Consider the following 21,623-nt stretch of genomic DNA (forward strand, 5'->3'; position numbering starts at 1 on the left):
GCATACCGAGCTTCCTCAATTGTTCAATGGGCTTAGTACGGGTGCCTTGTGTGGGACGGTTTCGATATCGGGAACAGGATTTTCGGTATCGTCTCTGCATGTTCTGGTCTGTGCAGCGCGGTGCATTGTGTCGCCTTGCCCAGAATAACAGCGAAACACCCCTGGGCCTTGAGGATTCGCTATTGCCGAGTCGAGAAACTCCACACAAGACAGCTCCCACGGCGCACCTTGGGGACCTTCCGCTCTCAGAACACAGCCGATAACGTCGCCGTTACTCTTGGAAATGCATCCTGGAGGATTCATTCCCTTACAATGCTGACACAGCATTGATATGTCAAGAGTTCTGATTTAAGCACGAGAAGTATCACAATTGGGCAACTCTGCTGCGCAGTCTCTTGGCTCGGGATGTTCTTCAGCTGGAGCCGTTTTCCAAGCTTTTCACCAAAAATACTCGACAATGCAATGGCGCATCAGTTGCGTCAGCGTTCTGGTTGACTGGACTTAGTATGTATCATTAGAGTTCTTTGCTGATGTGCGACGAAATTAAGCTGCAGCGGAACAAACTTTCAATAGCCAGTGAGATTTACCCGTATTGAAGGGGCATGGCAAATCGAATCCTAGAATCCCAGCAAACCTTCAATGCAGGGGAAATGTGGGCCATCAAGGTCGATGGGGTCGGAGGTGGCCACCGAATCAGGAACCAGAAGACACTAGTTGTCCAATAACCAACAGCCACCGCAAGACATCCGCTAACAAATGACATCGCATCGCAGCGAGTAAGCAGAACGGCGGGAAGCTACATTCCCGAGATTTTATAAAAACTACTAAGCTGCTTCCGAGTCAGCCGAGTACCTCAACATTCTTATTCTTATTTTTATTTTTATTTTTTATTTTTTATTTTTTTTTCTTTCTGACTGAAATCCCTTGATCGATGGACATGACGTGCAACGCAACAGTTTTTCCAGGATCATGTCTGATGGCAACAATGTCAACACCGAAGCTTAGGGTTACCACTGGCTGTTATTGCGACCGCTGGCTGGGCTGTCCTATTAGGGTTTTTACATCATCGGATGGCACCGAAACGGCTCAAGTGTCAGTTTTGATTAAAAGTATCTTTAGTCACTAGTATTTAATACTCCGATCCTGAATTTTTAGTTCATATGTGCAGCAAACTATAATTATCATTCTTGGTCGGCAGTTTTTCCACCAGATTGATTTTCCACCAAGACTCGTCTTTAGCCTGAAGTTTCAAGCAAGATTCCAGAACAATTTGAAACAGAACCGTGCTCGTAACAAACTTTTACACCTCCATCAAAATCCTGATCGAAAAAGTGACCCGAACGAACGGGCGAGAACCCCTCTTCGACGTTTCTGGCTCTTTGCTCCGAAGCGATGAGAGACTGATAGAATTTAGCCCGAAATTACCGGGCACGCTGATAACCATAAGAACGCCACCGCATACGCAACGCTTCCCTCAAACACGTTGTGCGTATAAATATTGCTTGTTGCGCTCAGGCCTACGGAGTCCTCCAAGTCTGACAATTGTTACAGTCTATGTAGTGCAAATCACACGTCGATGCCTGCCGAGCCGTGGCAGCAGAAGCCACAAGTTTCGATATTCATCATTCAATTTTTTAATTATTATTTTTATTTTATTTTTTAATTTTGTTCTGATGAGTGCTAAAATAATGTGTTTCCAGCTCTTTCTTGCTGAAGCCACAGAACATCCAGTCGTCAATTGAGCTGAAAAATAAAGTATGATCCGAGTAGCGATCGCAAGGTCGCCGAGTTGTGCCCGACGATACGCAAAGGCCTGATGTTTTTGACCTGGTAAATAAGGTTATCCCGGGAAGGATTACACGGAAGACAAGATATCGGTAGCGAAGTTGTTCGTATGCACTGTAAATCTCACAGCTTATCCATAACAGCCGTGATCGTATGCTCCGTGCTGCCGCTCCATACTGCCGCTTCATTTCACTCGCTCGATATTACGTCCATTCGTTCCTTTCCGGAATTATGACATTGACATTTCGCTGGGATGCCACGGAAATGAAAGGCATTATGGACAGGGAGCGTATAAAATTGAAAAACCTGCAGTCTTGACAAGGTGTGGTGCATGGGGCCCTATAGACGCAGAACTATAATGTCTCTGGGCTGCCGCTATGCCGGATCCACCGTTTGTTCGTACTCTGTATGGAGTAAACTGGAGGTGATGCGGGGCGACCTCTATTTCGAAGACACGGAATAACCTCATTGTCAACCCGCTAGCTGATTTTTGTGACATCCATATAGGCGGCTTAAATGGTGAATAGCCTTTGGAATAACTTTCTCCGCCAAAATCCTACCACTATAGAAACTTTCTTTATAGGATTTGCCAACACAGCACTTCGGGAACATGTATGTGTAACTAGGGATCCTGGTTTGGTGCTTGGGCTCCCTGCGTATCCGATAGTGGGGTATATCGATCTAGGGCAGTGCTACACGTTTTGTCAGACGTTGATAGTTGTCACGTTTTCCGTCGCCAGAAATATACTCCGTCGTATATTGAGATCGCAATCGCAACAGTCTAAGCGCTTGCTAGTGCCTGTTGGGGATCATAGTTATGGCAAAGGATTATTAATCTATTAGTTTTGGCTTCATATCGGTCCAAAAGTCGGTCGATATTCCTTATACTGTATATGACCAAGACTATCATATCTAAACCTCCAGGTGTTTGTATCCAAACGGCAGAATTCACCGATAGCCCTGATGCTGGGAAGGGGGGTTTCCAGTTTGTCGTCATTATATCCACAAAGTCAATCACCCGATGTAGAAGAGGAAGATTCCATAATATTGGATCTGCGGATACTAAATTGAACACCGGCTGCCTAAACTGCCAAACTCTTCCAGGGTTTTCTTCGTACATGAAATCAATCAATAAAACTGTCGAACGAGGGGAATGTTTTGCTCCCCGTCGACACAGGACCCCGGAAAGATTCTACATGCATGCAGGGGAAACCGTGATATTCAAATCAGCAAAGGCACCTGAAGTCAATCCGATCAACTCTAGACCCCACCCTGAACCCCAATGTCGGAGCATGCACCGCACGGGAAGGGACCTGCGAGACAACTCGAGCGAATTAAAATTTTCTGCCAATGGTAGAGAGTAAGAAAAGAGCCCACTAGTCCCGACCGCTCATGTCATTATGTAACCTTGCTTATTAACTGCGACTGCAACCTTTTCCAAGTGAATGCTCTCACCGCAAAAAAAAAAAAATCCTGGGCCATATCTTATTGTAACACAGAAAGAAAATTGCCACTGATATGCAAAGATTGTGTTTATCAATTTTTTGCAAATTTGCGGGCAAGGAGCCTGCTTATTCTTTCATTTTCCACCCGTATTTGGCCCCCAGATGTTGAATTTTCTGCGTTGTCGAAGCCTCCTCCTGATTCAGATTCGTCGACAAGGGCTATCTTGTCAATTTTCCATTACAAAGACCGGAATAACCTTGGACAGTTTCGAGAACTGGCCATCGAAAGTCTTCGGAGTGGCTTTCCCCACCGAGGTGAAGACGTTGACAAGCCGGGGAATAAGCACGTTCAATCTCGCGATTGCGAACTAACGGCCAACCACATTTTAATAGTTTAACGTTCGCTGCTAGCCCCATTCTCCAGGCAGTTAACGGCCGCCTGGATTGGATGATGTTGATATCACCTGATACTTTATCTCATTTCCAAAACAGCCATCTATAGCTGGCCCGTCTACTGTGTAAACTATATTGTATAATCTAATTTTAATAAATCGTACGATATCTACATATCGATCGTTCGATACATGTCGAGGCAGACATGTATCTGGTAAACTCAAAGAAACAGCTAGATATCTACCCGTTTGTTTCCCTCCGAAAGCTTGCCATATGACCGTCTTCAAAACTCATCTGAATGATAACCTGAGTATATCGTCGAGTCTCAGATCCACACACATGTGAAACGTTTACAAAAGCAATCCGTTTTGACTGGACGCCATACCGTGCAACGGGTATCACGGATACCACGTTTTCTACCACCTAGAAGCCTGTGCTTGTTGAGGCGAAACACCTAAGCCGTTATAAACGATCTTTTATAAAAATCGATTTATAACAAGAATTTGAAATCGAAGCGGCCCTGTGCAGAAGAATTGCAAAAGTACCGGTACTTCTTCATCCCCGGATTCGACAACGTGATTGAACCTTCGCGGGGTAGGTACCTTGGGGTTTAACTCATATTTTTTGACGGGAAGCTAGCGCAGGTGATGCATCATGCTCGAGCTTTGTCTGTGATTCTTTTGGTGTTTCGAGCTTGAAATCCGAATTGCATGGTGTAAAACTCGACCTGCAGACACACCACGCTAGTGGACTAACTGGCGAGCGAGCGCCCTGACCGCAAAGCTCACGAAATCACACACTTTAACCAGTACTTCCCCAAATACCTCAAAGATACTTCGTATCACTAAGATATTTGCCTCTTCCGCCTCGTACTCGGTCTGACCATAACAGACAAGAAATATGCAATCTCACGACTTTACCCATTTCCCCCTCTCTCCGTTCCGTTCCCGCATAAAAACGAGACTAACGATTAACCCCAACAGTCACCCTATTTGCGCACAGACTCACATGCTGGAAAAACATATAAGAAACCTGAGGCTCCCTCGGTTATCTTACCAATCTTGAAGCTTAGCATTTCATTTCAAAACTCGACATATATTCACAAGCCAGAAAAACCCTTCGATTTTCTGCCAGAAAGAGAGTGGTTTTGGGGAACGTTCTCCACATTTTCCCAACAATGGTGGCTTTCTCGGTTTCCGCTCTATGCCGCCTCCGCATATCTTACTCCAGGTTTCTCATTTTTTGTTTTTCCTTCCCTGGCTCTTTTTTTGTGATATCGTACGATCGTGCAATCTTCCAGCTTCCAGCATGCTCTAACCCATGAGAAACGATCGACCCCAGCTGTAAGGCGTATCACTCGAAATCTGTAGAGAAACCCAGATTGGTGGTTCCGAAATAGCGGGAAGGTGAAGGGAACAAGCCTGTAATAGCACGCTGAAGAGAAACTGGAGATGCGGGGTATACTGGTCTAGAAACCTGGGGGAATCACGCCCTGGTGAACACATTCTACCCTCGAGCCCTCTGCAGCTTCTGTTCCGTGGTATCACCTGGGACTTCTTTCGCAATTTTCATGCAGGACATGGCACGGCAGTTGCACGAGGAATAACATTAGACGAATTCGAGTTTTCGATGCCATGGATTCTGCGTCCAATCTCTCACATGATATATCATCCTTTTGATATCTCGAAAAGCCACTCAATAATTGTTACGCACGACCACAACTTTGACATCTAGTTATACCGTAAACCAGACTGTCGCACCATGGTTGCCGTCGGGAAACTTAACTTCCACTCAGATTGAATTGATTAGATCTGTCTTCGAAAGCTTTTCACATTTTTGGGATCCATGCGCATGCATATACGCCTGCACGCTACTCGAAACCGAAAACAAACATGACATTTATTGGACAGACGGGATCGCAGATTCACTTACCCGGATTTCATTATTAAGTATCCATCACCTTTTTTCATTTTCATATATTGAGTGGATTATATTCGAAGATCCTTTCGGTCTCGTAAGCCAAGCCCTCCCCAACAGGATTTCAATTCAATCTTGAGCTCGGGCTCTTCGTAACGTAATTTTTTGTTCCTCTCATGCATATTACTTTCACAAAAGGACGTCTAGATTGGCCATTATGCCTGTCAGTACTTCTGTGCCGACGGCCTCAGACTTACGAGGCCGCATTATGTTGATCAATCACATGATATAAAATACTTCATCTCGAACTTCCTCTACCTTACTCTTGTATTTCAAATCCACGAAAACAACGTAAAGCGTCACAAGCTCCGTCCATAGATTAAAGAGATATTCCCAGCCTCCCCACGAATATTTTCAGAACCGGCAGCCTACGGTGTATTTCAAATGACTTCCTTCGAAGTGGATGAAAAAAGACACCCAAGTGAGTTCTACACGTGAAAATACGCACGTAATTAATATATTCCCATCGTACGAATTCAAGCCACCCTCCTACATGCATGACGATATCTCAATGATCCCTATGGGATGATCCCCTTTCACCCGGCACGGCTGGTGAGATTTTGACACTGCCCAGTTTCTGGGGTATACGCATACCTTTTTTGCAGATGTCATGTCGAACTTGCAGGATGCCAGATGCAACGTAAGGAGCCCATGAGCTTGTAAACCATGTGGTCGATTCTACGCATACTCGCTACGGCTGTGAGCCGTCGGTCCATCTTTGGCTTTCGCGAAACTCAACATATGCCATGACCGTTCAACATTTTTAGTCCGGATCTACCGGTCCCGGTATTTTTTTTTACTGCCACTGCCTTTTGAATCTTTCTCTTTCTCTTTCTAACATCTGATCGTAGAATATACCCGTAGACGACAAAATCTCGCTGTTAACTCCGCGGTCCGTCGACGCTCGACATTTTCGGCTTTCAGCGAATACGACACAGCTACAACGACCACATGTAAACCGAACACCCTCCTTCGAGTAAAATCCGGGGAAATAGTAAGGATGATTCATTAGTGTATATAGTATCGTGCGAAAAGACAAAGAAAAGAGCTCATCAAAATCGTAACTAAGAAAAAAACAAAAGAGAAGTTCCAACGAACTAGAACCATTACTTTTCCAACTCCCATCGTGCATGCCCTGCCCTCCCCAAGAGTTCCGAAAACCGCATAGGTAAAGTAAAAGAGGAAAAAGAACGCCCTTCTATGCCAAACGAACAGGAACAGGAAAGACTGATCTATAGTACATTCGTAAGTCGCAAAACAAAATGATAAACTTTGTGGGGTATGTGTTAGCTTTTTTTTGTGTGTGTGTAGTAAATGTCGCTCGCTGAACCAAAATAGAACCGGGGGAATAAAAATGCCAAGGAAGGTGAATATATATACGATTGAGAAGCGAAGATCCGTTTTTTGTCATCGATCTGGTTTAAAGCTTTGCGTGATCCACGATCTCTTGGAACAAACTTTCGGAGAGCTGTGGTATCAGTTTCATGACGGAGTTGATAACTTCACGAGCTTTGAGTGGTGGGAATTGGCGGAGATGTTTCATAGGACTGTGATCTGTTAGTTTCGATCCCTTCGATAAAGCGACGGTGGAGGATAGTCAAGTACCTTTGCATCTCCATCAACTCGTCTTTCATCATGAGTACCTGCGCAACGACGCAGATGATGTTCAAGTAGGGTCCATACGCAATCAAGAAGTCCCATAGGACGCAGACCTCGGGCAACGGAGGAGTGCACGCTGAGAAAGTCATGACCGCTGGTTTGGCAACGTTAGTACATGTTCAGTAACGAATCGAATTCCAACCTGTAGAACTTACAAGGGAAAGCATATAACTTCGCCAACAGTCCCTTTCCTTCCAAGTAGCTAAAGAGTTCTTCATCCACGGCCTCTAATACCGAATCGACAAGTTTAAGACCTCTATGAACACCATCAAGCGTCGGCCTTGTATACGCCGGGCACTCCTGTACCAAAAACGCCTGAAAAAGCGCAAACGCTTCATGCTCACTTCGGGCAGCATACATGAACGGCGCAGCGATGACGTTCATGCCTTGTACATAGTGACTGGTATCTCTATTCCTCGTCGCAGATTCACGGGAAAGAACATAACAGTTCAAGAGTCGGGTTAAAGATGCCTCCGAGACTTTTCGGTGGAAGAGAGGATCGGTGGCTAGGGTTCTGAAGGTGTCGTCACGGATTTTGGAGTATGACTGGGATGGACCTTTATGGACAAGTCTGAGGTATTGCGAGGCGGAGAGAGGTTCGACACCCAGGAGTATGGACCAGATATATATCCGGAATGCAGACTGTTACGTTAATTAGCGAGGTAGTTCCCAAAAAATCGAAGATAACCACCACTAGCATACCATTCCATCCGTATCGGCCGGTATACCCTCCGTCAAAATTAAATACCGTAGTTCCTTTAGCGCCTGGGAGATATTCGCTGGCTCTCGACCCAGGAGTAGAGCGATAGGGTGATTCGATCCATGATGAAGACGACTGGGAGTCCCTGGGTTCGTCAGAGGAGTCGTGATGGTAGTTCTGCTGCTAACAGAAGTCTGGGCCGACAGGCTGTCGACCCCCGGTCTCGAAGAACCATGACTTTCTCTGGATTTCGTCGAAGAGTAACCGCTGGATATCTGCGATGATCTGTTCCTGGGCAAAGGAGAGCTCGAAGGCATGTTGAGCGTCGTCGGGAGATTGCCAGACCAGCTGGCTGTGGCGCCGTCGGAGGATAACAGGGTCCCTTCCGACTTTTCTTCGTTCTTTCCTTCAAATGAGCCAAGGTGTCTTCGCAAAAAAAAAAAAACCAAGCTTCACACTTTTCGGGAGTCCTCCGCTATCAGCGATCGAGAAAACCACGGTGTCGGGTCCGGGCGGGAATCGTTATGACGTCTGGGTAGGGAAAGGAGAGGTTGAAAAGGAATGTGGATGATGCACTGGCCTGGTTGATTGGGGGAAAATATGTTTGTTCGAGAATGCTTCCCTCGCTTGCAACTGCTCCTTCCAACCTCCACCTCGTTTCCAAACTTTTCATCATCGCGCCGACATAGCCACCCTCGTTCGACTTCACCGCCAGCCCAGGAGCCTCGATCTCAAAGTCATGGGCGCCGTCGGCACGCCTTCTAACCCCGGTCCAATGGCCTCAGCGGCATCCAGAGACCAATACGAAACCCTGCGGAAGCAGCTACGGGACCTCATCGCTAAAAAGAAGCACTCCGATAAACTCCTCGAGACGCTCGAAGACCATATTTACAAGTACGAAACCACATATCTCGAGGAAACCCAGAATGGAAACATCGTCCGTGGGTTCGACAACTACATCAAAGGTACCGTTGCCCGTCGACGGGCGAACATTACCGACCAAGACCGAATCTTCTCGAGCAGCAGTTATAGCTATATGAAGGGTCGCGAGGAAGGGAGTAACGGCGGGACTCCATCGGGCAGTGTGCCACCGGAATCGGCTACTTCGTCATCGACACCCAACTTCCCCAAGGGCGGGAGCAACAGTGCTTTGCTGAAGAAGTCGGCCAGTGCGCTTAAGAAGAAGCGTAAGGGCGGTGCTGCGGACGATGACTCGGAAAGCCATTCGGAGATCGAAACACCGGGGCCGAAAAGGGTCAGGATATCATTTTCCGGCCAGAACAGCGACAAATAGAGCAGGGTTGAGGCCCTTCCGGTTGAACCCGGAAGGATCATAGAATACGGCCCACGTACAACATTACACCAGTTCGTTCAACAGACGGCTGTTTTCACCATTTATCGGATACCATGTACACTTAACTATCTCTCTACGACTTGGATTCTGGGCAGCGCGTGCGAATGGAGGGTTACCGGCGTTTTAAGGTTTTCACTGGAGGTCAAGTATCAATTTCCATTCTCACGACACGATCGTGATGATATTTTTTTAATCTTGTAACTAGAACGCCAATAAACTCTAGTGCTGATTGTCACCAATGTTTCTATTCCATCTTGTATTATCCGAACATGTCGTAGGTAAAGGCAATGCGCCAAAAACGCCATGTATCAATATCGCTGATGTATCTAATTTCATAATGCATATGAAGATGTCTCTAACCCTTCTCCCCATTAACAGCATGGCAAAGCTCGGTCTCGACACCCGCTCCGGTGAGCACATCGATCCAAACCCTTTGCGTATCGCTCAACCGATCGTTCTCACTCTTCACCTCCACAAACTTTGCCCTTTTTTTATCATAATCCCAAAGGAACAGATCCGGCATCCCGCTGCTTCTCTGTTGATACTCCTGACACAGCACCTTGCAAATCACACTCAACGTTTCCCCTCCCAGGCACTCCACAACCTCACAAACCTCATTGATCTCAAACTTCCAATCCAGTCCGATAACACAAGTTTGCCTCTCCGCCTCTTTCTTCCATATTTCTCTTACTATCCTTACGCCTTCTCCGTTTGAGATTTCCATCAGTCGATGGTTGATCTCGCTCATCCGGCAGACGTAGAAGGAGTCCGTGTGCAGATCCAACGGGCAAGTTTGGAACTCCGTTTGGAAGATGTTGGGGAGAGGTAGGAACAATATATCGTACATCAAGTACGCAAAGATTGTTTTGATAATCCCACCTTCGCAATGGAACCCTTTCCATCCTTCGGATCGATATCGTTCCAAACACATCTCCTCCACGCTTCCTTCCGCTCCAGAGTCCAGCTTCCATACGGTCTTCTGTCCGGGCTTCGGTGGTGATTCATCGTCGTTTTGAATTCTTCGTCCGGTAATACTCCTCGTCGTTGGTTTCTTCAACGTCCACACCCAAACATGCTGCAACCGCATGGCAATATTCAACTTTTTCTCCAATTTTGTAATCCGCTTTTGAAGGTCATAATGATAAATAACGTGCGTATCCGGATCTTCCAACCCCTTCTCACAAGTATTCAACGCCGTCCGCAACCAAAGCCGTTTGCTATTCGCCGAAGAAGCATCATGAAAGTAATGTTCTTCGATTAACGCCAACCGTTGATACCACGCGCCCCTTCTCGACGGATGATACAACCTCTGCGACAAAAGCGCCAACAATATCGTTCTTTCTCGTTCGTAATCTTTATGTCGCGAGATGGCATAAACCCCCTTGTGAACAATTCTGGTATAAACCCAACCGGCCGAAAACCTTCGAAGGTATATTTCTTCAAAGTCATCTTTGTTTTTCCCATCTTCGCAGTATCTTTCCCAACGGCCGTATATGGATTCCATTATTTCTACGATCTTGAGGAGGTCGTCTTTCGTAGGGACTCCGTTTTCGAGAATGTTATCGACTTCGCTTTGGAGTTTTATGGCGTGTTCGAAGTCGATTAGCGCTTCCCGGGTCGGGAAGATGTTGGATGTTCGGCAGACGAAGTATGAAGGGAAATTTCGCTTCATGATTCGCGCGAGGATTAAGGTTGTTAAAGACTTTTCGGTCCATTCCGTCGAACGGTAGAAGACGAGGTGCACACGTCCGAATAACGTAGCAACAGACTCCGTAAGTCGGATACAAGGTCCCGCGATGCCCAACATCTTGTCAACAACCGCTTTGGTCCTAATGGTTCCGTACCGACTTTGTCCGTTATCGTTGTTGTTAATTCGTAATTGTCCTCGTATGTTGAGGCTTCCCTGATTCGCACAGCTCCGTCGGAGGGCGGCTATCAATTGTGTTTTATTCCCCCCGGCGACTTTGGCTTCTTTGGTTATCGTTTTGAGCTCTTCGACCGTAAGCATCGATGCTGCTTCGTCGATACTTGTGATTTCGGATTCGTCTTGTGCGAATCCGACATCCTGGGATTGGAGTGCCGCGCAGGCGGTCGGCATATCTTTGATATCGTAAAAGTAGCCCAGCTTTCTCACCCGGAACCACGCACTCGTCTTGCGTAGGAAAAGCCTGACGTATCTAACCCCCCCCCCTCCCCCCCATTAGAACCGATTTCCACACCACCATAAAGAATAAGAGGGGAAACACACAAATACTGCGCTTCATAGTCCAACCTCCTGTACCTTCCAAAAACCTCATGTTCTCGCTCATCAAAAAGATACCCTTCCTCATCTAACACAGTATCCAACGCCAAATTAAACGCATCGACATAAATACTCGACCTCCTGGGTCCGGAGTTTTCCTCACGGGTGATGGCTTCATAATCCGTCAACTGCGGTAGTGAGCTTTCAAGACCCGTGAATTCGCCGTCTTGGTCTAATTGTGACGGAGGTGGTTCATCATTCGATCCCGAAGATGACTCCGTAAGACCCGGCATGCGGGGTGGTGAGAAACGGATATTCTGGGTATCATTGTCTTCCGGAGCGGTATTGTTATTGTCACCAAAGAATATCCGCGCACGTTTGGAATCCCGTTTCGAAGGCGAAGACGGCGGGCTTGCCACGCCCGTTGCGTTCGTCTTGCGGATTGACATTATGGTCATCAGAGCCCAGCTGTCATCACAGCTTTTTAGAGGTGAGCTTTAGAGCATTGTCGTTGTCTTCAGGATCGACCCTGCAGGTTTGTTATTCGACGAAAGGTCGCGTTAAGCGGTCTGCCTAGCAACGGTTCGCGTTCTGCGCAAAACCCAAAATTTCTGCTAAGGCTCATTCGGATCCGGAAATAGCCTCGGCTCCAGTACGTCGATGCCTCCGAGGCACCGACAACGCAAAAAGTGCAACAGATTGCTAAGTTTCTCTTCGATCTTCTCATTTTTACGTCATAATACGCTAGAAAGCGGAATTATTTTAAATTTGCAATTTACAATGGGTCATAGGTCGCTGGTAGTAAGAATTCATACCCTCCAAAGCTTCGCTATTTCTACCCAGGGCTACCCCCAGTGCCTACAAAAAGCTAAGCACATGGCTTGTATATAAGAAGTAACAATGCGGAAGTCCAGCAACAGCCATGTTGAAACCACGTAACGTTACACACTCTCTCACGGAAACCTCGAAGCCCGGTTAATAACTATTCAATATAATATTAAACAAGTCACAAGACGCTCGCAGAGCGTTCACCCCTCCGCTATAAATCCCCCACGTAGCAGGTAACTAAGAGTGAGGATGCCGTAAGTACTGGCATTCATTCATTTATTTAATCTCCAAGACGACGTCTTCACCTTTATCAATCCTCAGCCACACCTCCAAACATCCCTTGGTAGGAGTCTCTACAAAATCACACTCTACCATCATGTCCACTCCTCCGAAGATTACCTTCTCCCACATCTTCGGTGCAGGGCCGAGTACCCCTCCGAGGCGTACTTCCTCGGTCACCTCCTCGCCGACACTAGGCCCCCTGAGATTCTCACCTATCAATGCCCCACCGTCACCGCCACCTCAACCGACGGCATTGTTATCACTCATACGCCAATCGCAGGAAACAACCCACGAAAAGGCCATCGCCTTCCAAAATGCCTTAACAACAGCCTACTCAGCCTCGAAACCCGACGGATCAGGCTACATCTGGTGTCCAGTCTTCAAACGATACCTTCCAACACCTCTCATCAAACACTTCCACATCATCAATCCGAATGATTACTACTCCGAAGCAATCGGCTATCTCTTCGGAAACACGAAACCTGGAGAATACCATTTCGATTCCTTGGCAAACGGAATGATTATGGCGAAATGTATCGCGGATCTTGTTATTTCCGGTGACTTTTCTATCATCCCTGTGGAGGAAAGTAGCAAGAATGATTTGACGGGTCCGGCCTTTAGAAGTGGTGCGAAAACCGTCCGAGTCGGGAGTAAAGCTTGGAAGGAATTAAGTCTCGAAGGGCAAACTTCATTGCTCGATAACCGGGATACGAAGGAATCGATCAAAGCGGAAGGAGATTCTCCAAATCCGGGGATAAAACTCAAACTCGTCTTGATGAAACCGTACAACTCCCACTGCAGAGTCGAAGACATGGACCTCCTCTACGCCGATATCCACAACACCGTTCTGGAATTCAAATCATCCTTCCGTCCGGACCTTCGTTACTGCTACTTTCGATACATCAGCAGTATCTTGATCTGGTTAAACCTCAAAGAGGCAAAAGCCTTCGAAAACGCCTGGAGACCGAAGGAAAAATGGCTTCGTGAAAGCTTGGTCGCCGAGATGGTTAGCCCCGAAAGGCTTGCAAATTGGGATGTTTACGAAGAGATCGTGGCCGGGAATGGGCTTTTTTATGATGGCGACGAGGACGGAGACACTATTGTTAAAATGGATAACGGGTGGATGACGACCAAGTCCGGCGAGATGGCCGCACAGTTGGAATGGGGTTTGCTGACTTCTCCGGACTATATGTTTCCACCCCAGGGGCATGGACTGCATGTTTAAATTAGAAAAAGGCATCGGTTCGATTTCTGAAATTTGTACATACGGAATCTTACTATCGGGACAACCAAGTGAGGAGATCCTAGCCCGTTTCTATCCCAGAAGGCATTACGGGTTACTATGACCAAGTACGCATACGTATGAAACACCAATTCCCCAAACCCACAAAAAGCGTACGCTGTATTATAACCCTGGACCCCGCTTGCAGGTGCCACAATAATTACCCAGTGAAACCCAGTAATATCTCGCCATCCGATTCAGAAGCTGCTCTCCTTTCATTTTCCCGGCGACTTTCTAAATCAAACGCGGGGTTGCGAACGTGGAAAGCAAGGTAAGGACGGCTGTCCCCCGAAGGAAGAACCGGTGAAGAAACTTGGGCATTTTGGGAGAACGATGGGAGAAGGTACTCGAGTAGTATTTACTACCGGTATTGATTTATACATGTTTTTCCGTTCTTATTTATCCTTGCTCTATTCCGTGGATCGGACACGATTTCCCTCTATATATTTCTCGTAGATGACAAAAATCGACGGCATTGGAGCCTCGAGACGACATGAAATAAGGCACACGGGGCCTGTACGTATATCAATACGAAAATATCACATTTCGGACAGTAAAGATAAGCGATTCAAAGTGAAGAGCATCGATTGTAACATCTCGTATTCTGTCCGTTATAAGACAAAAAGTACCACCTAAGCCTTCACGAAATGTTAGCACATCTTATTCAAATTCCGATATATTTTCCACAGAACGAGAATAATAATGAGAAAAAAAAATACTAAAAGTATCAGAAGTCCAGTTCGCTCATATAACCGAAGGAATGATATATGCGGACGACGCCTCCGAAGAAGCAAGGTCCGTAAATTCCAACGGTTATCCCGCAAGAGGTGCCACAAATGTGCTGTATCATCATGTGTATGGAATAGAGGGATGCAGGTAGTATATGTACTCGAGTCGCGACTTACTATAATTACGGATTTCCGAGTCGGGTCCATCGGATGGGTCAAGTAGGATGATATCGCTGAGCGGGACAGGCGACTTGCTGTTGAAGCTTTGTCGCGGCGTCCATTGAAGTTGGCGATGCGAACATGCGATGCAGTCAGTCGCGAGTTAAAAGTTTTGCCGCAGAGTTTTACCCTTTGGTCAAAAGCCAAGCCACAGGTGAGCCCTAATCACCAAACCCTCCAGCACCCCAGCCACACCTCCGCCAGCCACACCACACTTTTCGCTTCTCCACACCAAAAATTTCTATTCCACCTCTGACAATTTTCAATCTCGACATCTTCAACGACCATCGACAACCTCATACCCTTCCGACTAAAAATCCACCGAACACCTCTCCCCCTCCGACGAAAAACAACCGAATAATCCAAAATGGGTCGTCTTCACTCCAAAGGAAAGGGTATCTCTTCGTCCGCGATCCCATACTCGCGTACTCCTCCGGCATGGTTCAAGACCGCCCCGGATCAAATCGTCGACCAGATCTGCAAGCTCGCCCGTAAGGGTGCTACCCCATCCCAGATCGGTGTTGTCCTCCGTGACAGCCACGGTGTCGCTCAGGTCAAGGTTGTTACTGGTAAGAAGGAATCTCGATGGAATACATACCATGGGGAAGTGCTGACGGTTTTTTTTTTGAAATACAGGTAACAAGATTCTCCGAATCTTGAAGTCGAACGGTACATATACCATTAAGCCTCATCCCGAGGGATGATTCGAATCCAGCAAAGCCTTTGTATGGTCTTTAGACTGACAAAGTGATTTTTTAAATTCAGGCCTCGCCCCGGAAATCCCAGAGGACCTCCACATGCTTATCAAGAAGGTAATATGATACATGTCAAAACACCCCCGCCATCATATCACACTTATGTTCGCAGGGTGTAAACAATCAACGATGCTAACACAATATACCTAGGCCGTCGCCGTCCGCAAGCATCTCGAGCGCAACCGCAAGGATAAGGACGGAAAGTTCCGCCTCATTCTCATCGAGTCCAGAATCCACCGTCTCAGCAGGTACTACAAGACCGTCGGTGTCATGCCACCAACATGGAAATAGTACGTTCCCCCCTTAGCATCCATCTTACCGAAGAGACAATACTAACGAAACCTCTTCTCCAGCGAATCCGCCACCGCCAGCGCCATGTTGGGCGCTTGAGCGTTTTGTTTTCCTTGTTTTCGCCTTTTTATTTCGACCGTGTCATATATACTATACACTATCATGGGATAGTAACGACCTCTTTTTTACGGTTCTTACGAATTGACCATTAATTTTTTTTTCTCTTACAATTCATACCTTCTGGTCTTTGGGATTATCGGCGTCAGAGGGGACATGTATCTTTATTAGCCATGGCCGCAGTGCTACCGATGATGATATCATGGATCCACCATCTCTACGTAAAACGCTCCCTCGTAGTACTCGTCGAGGACCGGTGACTTCATTTCAATGCAGCATTATTATTGTTCGTTCGTAGTGGTAGTAGGTACTGGTTGTTTTAGTTCCTCGCGAGCTATATTGACACAATCGAAGAAAGCAAAAAACACACATCATATCCTTTTCCACCTGTTGTTGGCCATAATGAAAAAGCGCGAAAACATTTACCAAGCGCCGACATCGTAATTCTCTTCGCTAAAGTAACTGACGATGACCGTTCGGTCGGCAAATTTCCTCCCAGCGAGTGCTTTCAAAGCCTTCTCTGCGGAATCATGTTCCTCGAATCGAACATAGATCTTACCGACACCTGCGGCGGCACGTTGATTGCCACTCGGGCGAGGGATCTTGATATCAATGACCGGACCAAACTTGTTGCACTCGTCCGTAACGTCTTCCAAAATTTCTACATGATGATGATGATGTTAGCACCTATCCTCGAAGCGATATAAAATACGATCGTACCTTCGTATTCCTCCTGATCCAACAGCTCGTCCGCAGTAACCATGTTCAGCAACTGCAAGACCCTTCCGCCTTCCATCTCAGCGCTGGTGGTCGCGGCAATGACGGTCATGGCTGGAATACCGGCCTCAGCACCGGCAGATTGTTTGACACCGATAGATGCCCTCTTGACGTTCAGTAATTGCTCGTTGATATCGAGCCCATTAAGACCTTCGATAGCAATCTCAGCGATGTTGGGGTCAAGGTATTCGCAAAATGCGACACCCTTGGATTCATCCATTTCTCTATCCTTGACAAGGAAGAACGACTTGAGCGGCCCGAAGGTCTGGAGGAGCTCCATGACTTGTTGATCTGCGAGATGGGTGGGGATGTTGGAGACACAAATCTTGTTGATTGAGTCTGGGACATTGGGGGAGATGTCACCATTATGGGATTCATTGCTTTCGGAGTACTGCGGAATGATGTAGTCCTTTGGACGGGAGAGTCTGACTTTGACTTCCGTGTCGTCGAATTCCATGCCATCGAACGCGAGACAGAGGGTTGCGTAGGCGGTGGAACGGAACTCGAGCATGGCCATGGTACCGGTTGGGTTAAGGTAAACGGTGATAAGAGGCTCGGTTTCGGAGTCAACGGCATTAAGAGACTTGAGGAAGCTAGAGAAAAACGAGTAGATGGTTTCTTCGGTGCACATTGGTGGGAGGTTTTGGCATAGAAGACGTTTGGCTTGACGGGAGTTGGATGGCTTGAGGGCAGTCGGCTGTGGAGTACTGCCCTCCTTCGGTGGGTGATTGACGAAGGCGGCCATGCGCGAGGGGTCGAGAGCTGCTTGGCGGGGGGCGCCTGGAAGTGGGAACATGCCAGACAATTTGGCTTGTTCCGCGGTGACACTTTCATAACCAGGAGGCTTAATATCCCACATGGTTAAGCGTCGCTTTCGCTCGTTGATTGGGATAATATCGGTCAAGTCCGGAGTAGGCTCCTTGACCTTAGGGGGACTCGGGCTGCGGCGTGGTTGCCTCGCCTCATCCATTCCGCCCATGTTGATATCCTCTCGACGCTCTCTGCGGTCTCCTCGGCCGCCGTCCCTATCTTTGCCCCCTCGTCGTCTATCATCATCACGTCGGTCCCTGTCCCGCCTATCGCGGCCAATCTCTCGCTCACCTCGAGCGTGCTCTCGCTCCCTTTCTCGGTCGCGGAAATCTCGGCTGCTGTAATAGTCGTCGCCACCAGTCGCAGCGGCAGCAGGGGCACCGCCTCGTGCACCTCTTCCTCCTTCTCTAGGAGCATGTGGCGAACGGGAACGTCGTCTATCTCCGCGGTATTCTCGGTCCCCACGATCCCCACGATCTCTCCTGTCTCCACGATCGCCTCGGTCGCCTCGGTCGCCTCGTTCCCGGCCTTCGCCTCTCTCGCCGTGTCTTGACTAGAGTTGAACTACATTAGCAACCTCTCGACATCCTTTCCCTATTCATCTAGTTAACTTACATGATACTCGGATCCATCTCCTCCATGTCTATCCCCTCTTTCTCGGTCTCTGTCGCGGTGTCCATCGCGGTCTCGATCTCTACGGGAAGAGGAGTAGCCGTGGCGTGAATCTAGATAGAAGGGAACCGAGGGACGGTGAGGTAAGTATTTGGCTTGCTTGATTGCACAGAGGCAGAGTGTTAGTATGTTAGTAGTGGCGCATTTGCACCTCTTCCTCAGCTCACCACCTCTCGTATCTTCTCTTCCTTTTTCATCTTCTTCTCTTCATCTTCCAGCTAAATCCCTACTCCCAGCTCGAGTACCTCTTAGACCCATTGCTTGTGAATGATATCGGCACGCAAGACCACCAAACCGCACGGAGGATGCAGATTCCAGAATAGGAGCTGAAGAATATGGATACCAAAGTCCATAGCGACTGAGAAAGTGCCAGGGTCGCGACGAATGGATGGTAGTAGCCATAGTAAAAGTCCGCTTCGAGGAATTCTAGCCAGCGAGTGATAGAATGCGATGCCAGAAACTTTTCAGGGTATAGGTGTGTGTGTATATGTGTGTATCTCAGGATGATAGATGGAGTAGTATCTAAGGAGGAAGAGTATCTTTGCTTGCTTGGATGTCTTTACAAATCAGACGCCAAAAGGAAGGATAAAAGACGGCCCTCCGTCTCATTGAGAGGAAAGGGGTGGTATAAAGAGCTTACCTCGATAACTATCGTTTCCGTTCATCTTGATGACTGTCCGAGGACTCGGATGGACGCGTGGATGTAATGGGAACAGGTGTGGAAGTCTCCTCGAGCGAAGACAGAGGGTAAATCGGAGGAGAGAGGTTCAGAGATAAGAGGCTCGATGGTATTCGATCCTGTAGGCCTGATGCGAAGGAAGGAAGGTGTATCTCGAGATGTTGAAGAGATGGTGTTTTGATGGAATGAGGTCGGCGCCGAAAGTAGTTGGCAATTTCGCAAAAGAAATTGAAAGGCGCTGCAATCCCACCAGCCACATTGTAAATACACTAGCCACACCATCTGTGCACTAGCCACACCATCTGTGCACTAGCCACACAGACGCCCAGCGCTCGTCAGGCTAAGCTAGCCCCACGTTTGAATGCCATCCTTCGACCTCTGTTATATTTCAAGTATCGCATCGCCGTCTTCTCACGACAGATACGCCATCTGTAGCACCGATATATACGACTTCGAATGGGATATCGACATCTTACTAGCGAATAACCACGTATACTGTCGCCCGCTATGGCGACCCCGGAAATACCCCCCTCCATGAAGGGTTTCGCTCAGTTCGTCACGAAAGCCAAACAGATGGAAAAAGCCGACCCTGTGATATCCTACTACTGCTATGTCTACATCGTCCAGCAAGCGCTGGCAAAGGGACTTACTAAGGGTGCAGAAGGTGCATATACCGGTCACATCATGGACATTCTCGAACAGGTCCGTGTCTCTCAAGCCGGCTAGCCTTGTTACGCCGGCGCAAATAATATCTGGGAATGACATGTTGCTGAAATAGCTATGCAAGTTGGTGTAGCGGAAAATGGAACTAGCCGATAATGAAGCCGTCGGGGACGATTTGGTCGGAAAGGTCTATGTGGAACAGTTTGGGAACAAGATCTTTGGCAATGCCGAGAACACGCAGAACGCCCGAAGATGCACAAAGTAGGTCCTATTTTGAATCTTCATGGACTTCGGAACTCAGGTATACTGACCTGCTGGTTAGGGTGACCGCAGAAACTTTTATGGCAGCATCGGTCTTTCTGGAGATACTTCGAGTATTTGGCGACCTAGACCCCGAGATCTCAAAGAAGATCACATTTGCCAAATACAGCGCTGCACGTATATTAAAAGCCTTGAAGACTGGCGAAGACCCGAATCCACCGGTAGAGGAAATACCGGAAGATGAAGTACCACCAATGTTCACAGATGTAGCTCCGCCAAAACCTTATGAGGTTTCGCCAGTGTCTCCCGTTTCTCCACGTCCGCAACCCGCCACAGTGGAAGATTCGGTGGACGAAGCAGAGAATTTGGAACGGTCGACGGCTAGAATCTCAACGGCGGATCAGTCTCTACATCCAAGCCGGATGGTGACACCTAGTAACGCACCTGGTTTCCCGTCACCACCAGAGAACCATCTAGCTCCGTATTTCTCCGGCAGGACAGAAACTATGTCCACGGCCGAAACCTTTTCAACCCCTTCTCAACCCCCTTCGGCTGGGTATTTCCCTCCGGCACCGTATTCTTCTCACGAGACATCTGTTGCACCACCTAATTTAGACCTACCATCCGCGCCTCCTACGATCCCATCAGCACCCTCGGGTTTCCCTTCTGCCCCTCCATCTCTACCTGCTGCGCCCCAAACCCTCCCTTCCGCCCCTTCACTTCCTCCAAAGTCACCACCCGCATTGCCCGACAATTTTTACTCGGGAGCCGGTGTAGGTGTCGGTGTTGGCCTTCCTTCACAACCAGAACCAAGTGTACCGCCCTCCGGGCCTCATTGGCTTGGTCAAGCTTCTCCTCCCGCCGTCCCACCTTCGATGGGCGCTCAAGTCCCCACAAACCAACCTTATTATTACTCCACTCCTCCAGTAATAAGTCCTCACATTCCGCCTCCTCAGCAACAACAGTACGCACAGCCACAGGCATACCAGAGGCCGCAGCCGCGGGTTCAACTCGTGGATCCAGATGAGAACCCAGCTGCTATCAAAGAAGCACATAAATGTATTCGATGGGCTGATTCGGCTCTAAATTTCGACGACGTCCCGACTGCAGTGAGCCAATTGAGATTAGCCCTAAAGGCTCTGGGGGCAGAGTAGATTAGGAAATCACGAAATACAAAGTCATTAACTTTGGCCTAATAATTTTTGCATTTGAGCGACAAAATTTCCAACCCTTCATACATGTTTTATCTCTTATTCTAACACGCCGGTACTAGCAAATGGACTAACCTATTAGTGAATTAATAGCGAGTTGTCATATCGCTGGCGAAAAGTAACAAGGCTAATCTTGTGATAAGTTCATGGATAATCCAACTTTCCAATATTCGGTCTTTTCTTTGCTTTCTCCATTCTCTTGGGCCTTACCAAGTTTTCGGCTATGAACTGAATCTCAAATTTCAGGCTTCAAAAGTCGCTACGAGGTCGTCGCCAACGTGAATTAAATTCCACAGCGCCTAAATCCGCAAAGCTCCGTAAAAAGTGCATCTCAGTGCATCTCAGAGCGCTCAGTTTTCCATACTTCTGGCACGCGTTGCGTCGGAATTTGCTTCTGCACTAGTGTTACACAAACAAGAAGTCCCTCCCAAATTGGGCAAGTTCACGCGAATCCAACAAAGTCCAACGCCAAAACCAGCTTAGCCTTTGGTGG

The 21,623-nt window shown here is 47.7% G+C and overlaps 7 protein-coding genes across 7 annotated transcripts; 4 read left to right on the plus strand and 3 right to left on the minus strand.

Annotated features, from left to right (window-relative positions):
• Window positions 1-7,020: 7,020 nt before the first annotated feature.
• On the minus strand, window positions 7,021-8,276 carry DFL_004165 (uncharacterized protein; the record flags this gene model as incomplete). Its single annotated transcript, XM_067633214.1, has 4 exons — window positions 7,021-7,147; window positions 7,206-7,353; window positions 7,415-7,901; window positions 7,962-8,276. The coding sequence occupies 4 exons, from the start codon at window positions 8,274-8,276 to the stop codon at window positions 7,021-7,023; spliced, it is 1,077 nt and encodes a 358-aa protein (XP_067491405.1).
• Window positions 8,277-8,698: 422 nt separating this feature from the next.
• On the plus strand, window positions 8,699-9,253 carry DFL_004166 (uncharacterized protein; the record flags this gene model as incomplete). The annotated part of the gene is made up of 1 exon (XM_067633215.1): window positions 8,699-9,253. One exon carries the CDS (start codon window positions 8,699-8,701, stop codon window positions 9,251-9,253), a length of 555 nt encoding a protein of 184 aa, XP_067491406.1.
• A 415-nt stretch (window positions 9,254-9,668) lies between these two features.
• DFL_004167 (uncharacterized protein) lies at window positions 9,669-12,004 on the minus strand (the record flags this gene model as incomplete). The annotated part of the gene is made up of 2 exons (XM_067633216.1): window positions 9,669-11,490; window positions 11,562-12,004. The coding sequence occupies 2 exons, from the start codon at window positions 12,002-12,004 to the stop codon at window positions 9,669-9,671; spliced, it is 2,265 nt and encodes a 754-aa protein (XP_067491407.1).
• Window positions 12,005-12,759: 755 nt separating this feature from the next.
• On the plus strand, window positions 12,760-13,890 carry DFL_004168 (uncharacterized protein; the record flags this gene model as incomplete). Its single annotated transcript, XM_067633217.1, has 1 exon — window positions 12,760-13,890. The coding sequence occupies one exon, from the start codon at window positions 12,760-12,762 to the stop codon at window positions 13,888-13,890; it is 1,131 nt and encodes a 376-aa protein (XP_067491408.1).
• A 1,371-nt stretch (window positions 13,891-15,261) lies between these two features.
• DFL_004169 (40S ribosomal protein uS15) lies at window positions 15,262-16,039 on the plus strand (the record flags this gene model as incomplete). The annotated part of the gene is made up of 5 exons (XM_067633218.1): window positions 15,262-15,463; window positions 15,531-15,563; window positions 15,660-15,706; window positions 15,800-15,939; window positions 16,003-16,039. 5 exons carry the CDS (start codon window positions 15,262-15,264, stop codon window positions 16,037-16,039), a joined length of 459 nt encoding a protein of 152 aa, XP_067491409.1.
• A 440-nt stretch (window positions 16,040-16,479) lies between these two features.
• Window positions 16,480-18,981, minus strand: DFL_004170 (uncharacterized protein; the record flags this gene model as incomplete). The annotated part of the gene is made up of 4 exons (XM_067633220.1): window positions 16,480-16,718; window positions 16,778-18,197; window positions 18,260-18,369; window positions 18,957-18,981. The coding sequence occupies 4 exons, from the start codon at window positions 18,979-18,981 to the stop codon at window positions 16,480-16,482; spliced, it is 1,794 nt and encodes a 597-aa protein (XP_067491410.1).
• Window positions 18,982-19,502: 521 nt separating this feature from the next.
• Window positions 19,503-21,073, plus strand: DFL_004171 (uncharacterized protein; the record flags this gene model as incomplete). The annotated part of the gene is made up of 3 exons (XM_067633221.1): window positions 19,503-19,697; window positions 19,792-19,919; window positions 19,981-21,073. 3 exons carry the CDS (start codon window positions 19,503-19,505, stop codon window positions 21,071-21,073), a joined length of 1,416 nt encoding a protein of 471 aa, XP_067491411.1.
• Between the last annotated feature and the right edge of the window lie 550 nt (window positions 21,074-21,623).

Source organism: Arthrobotrys flagrans (assembly GCF_004000055.1).
Source record: "Arthrobotrys flagrans strain CBS H-5679 chromosome Unknown unitig_0, whole genome shotgun sequence".
Classification (NCBI taxonomy): domain Eukaryota; kingdom Fungi; phylum Ascomycota; class Orbiliomycetes; order Orbiliales; family Orbiliaceae; genus Arthrobotrys; species Arthrobotrys flagrans.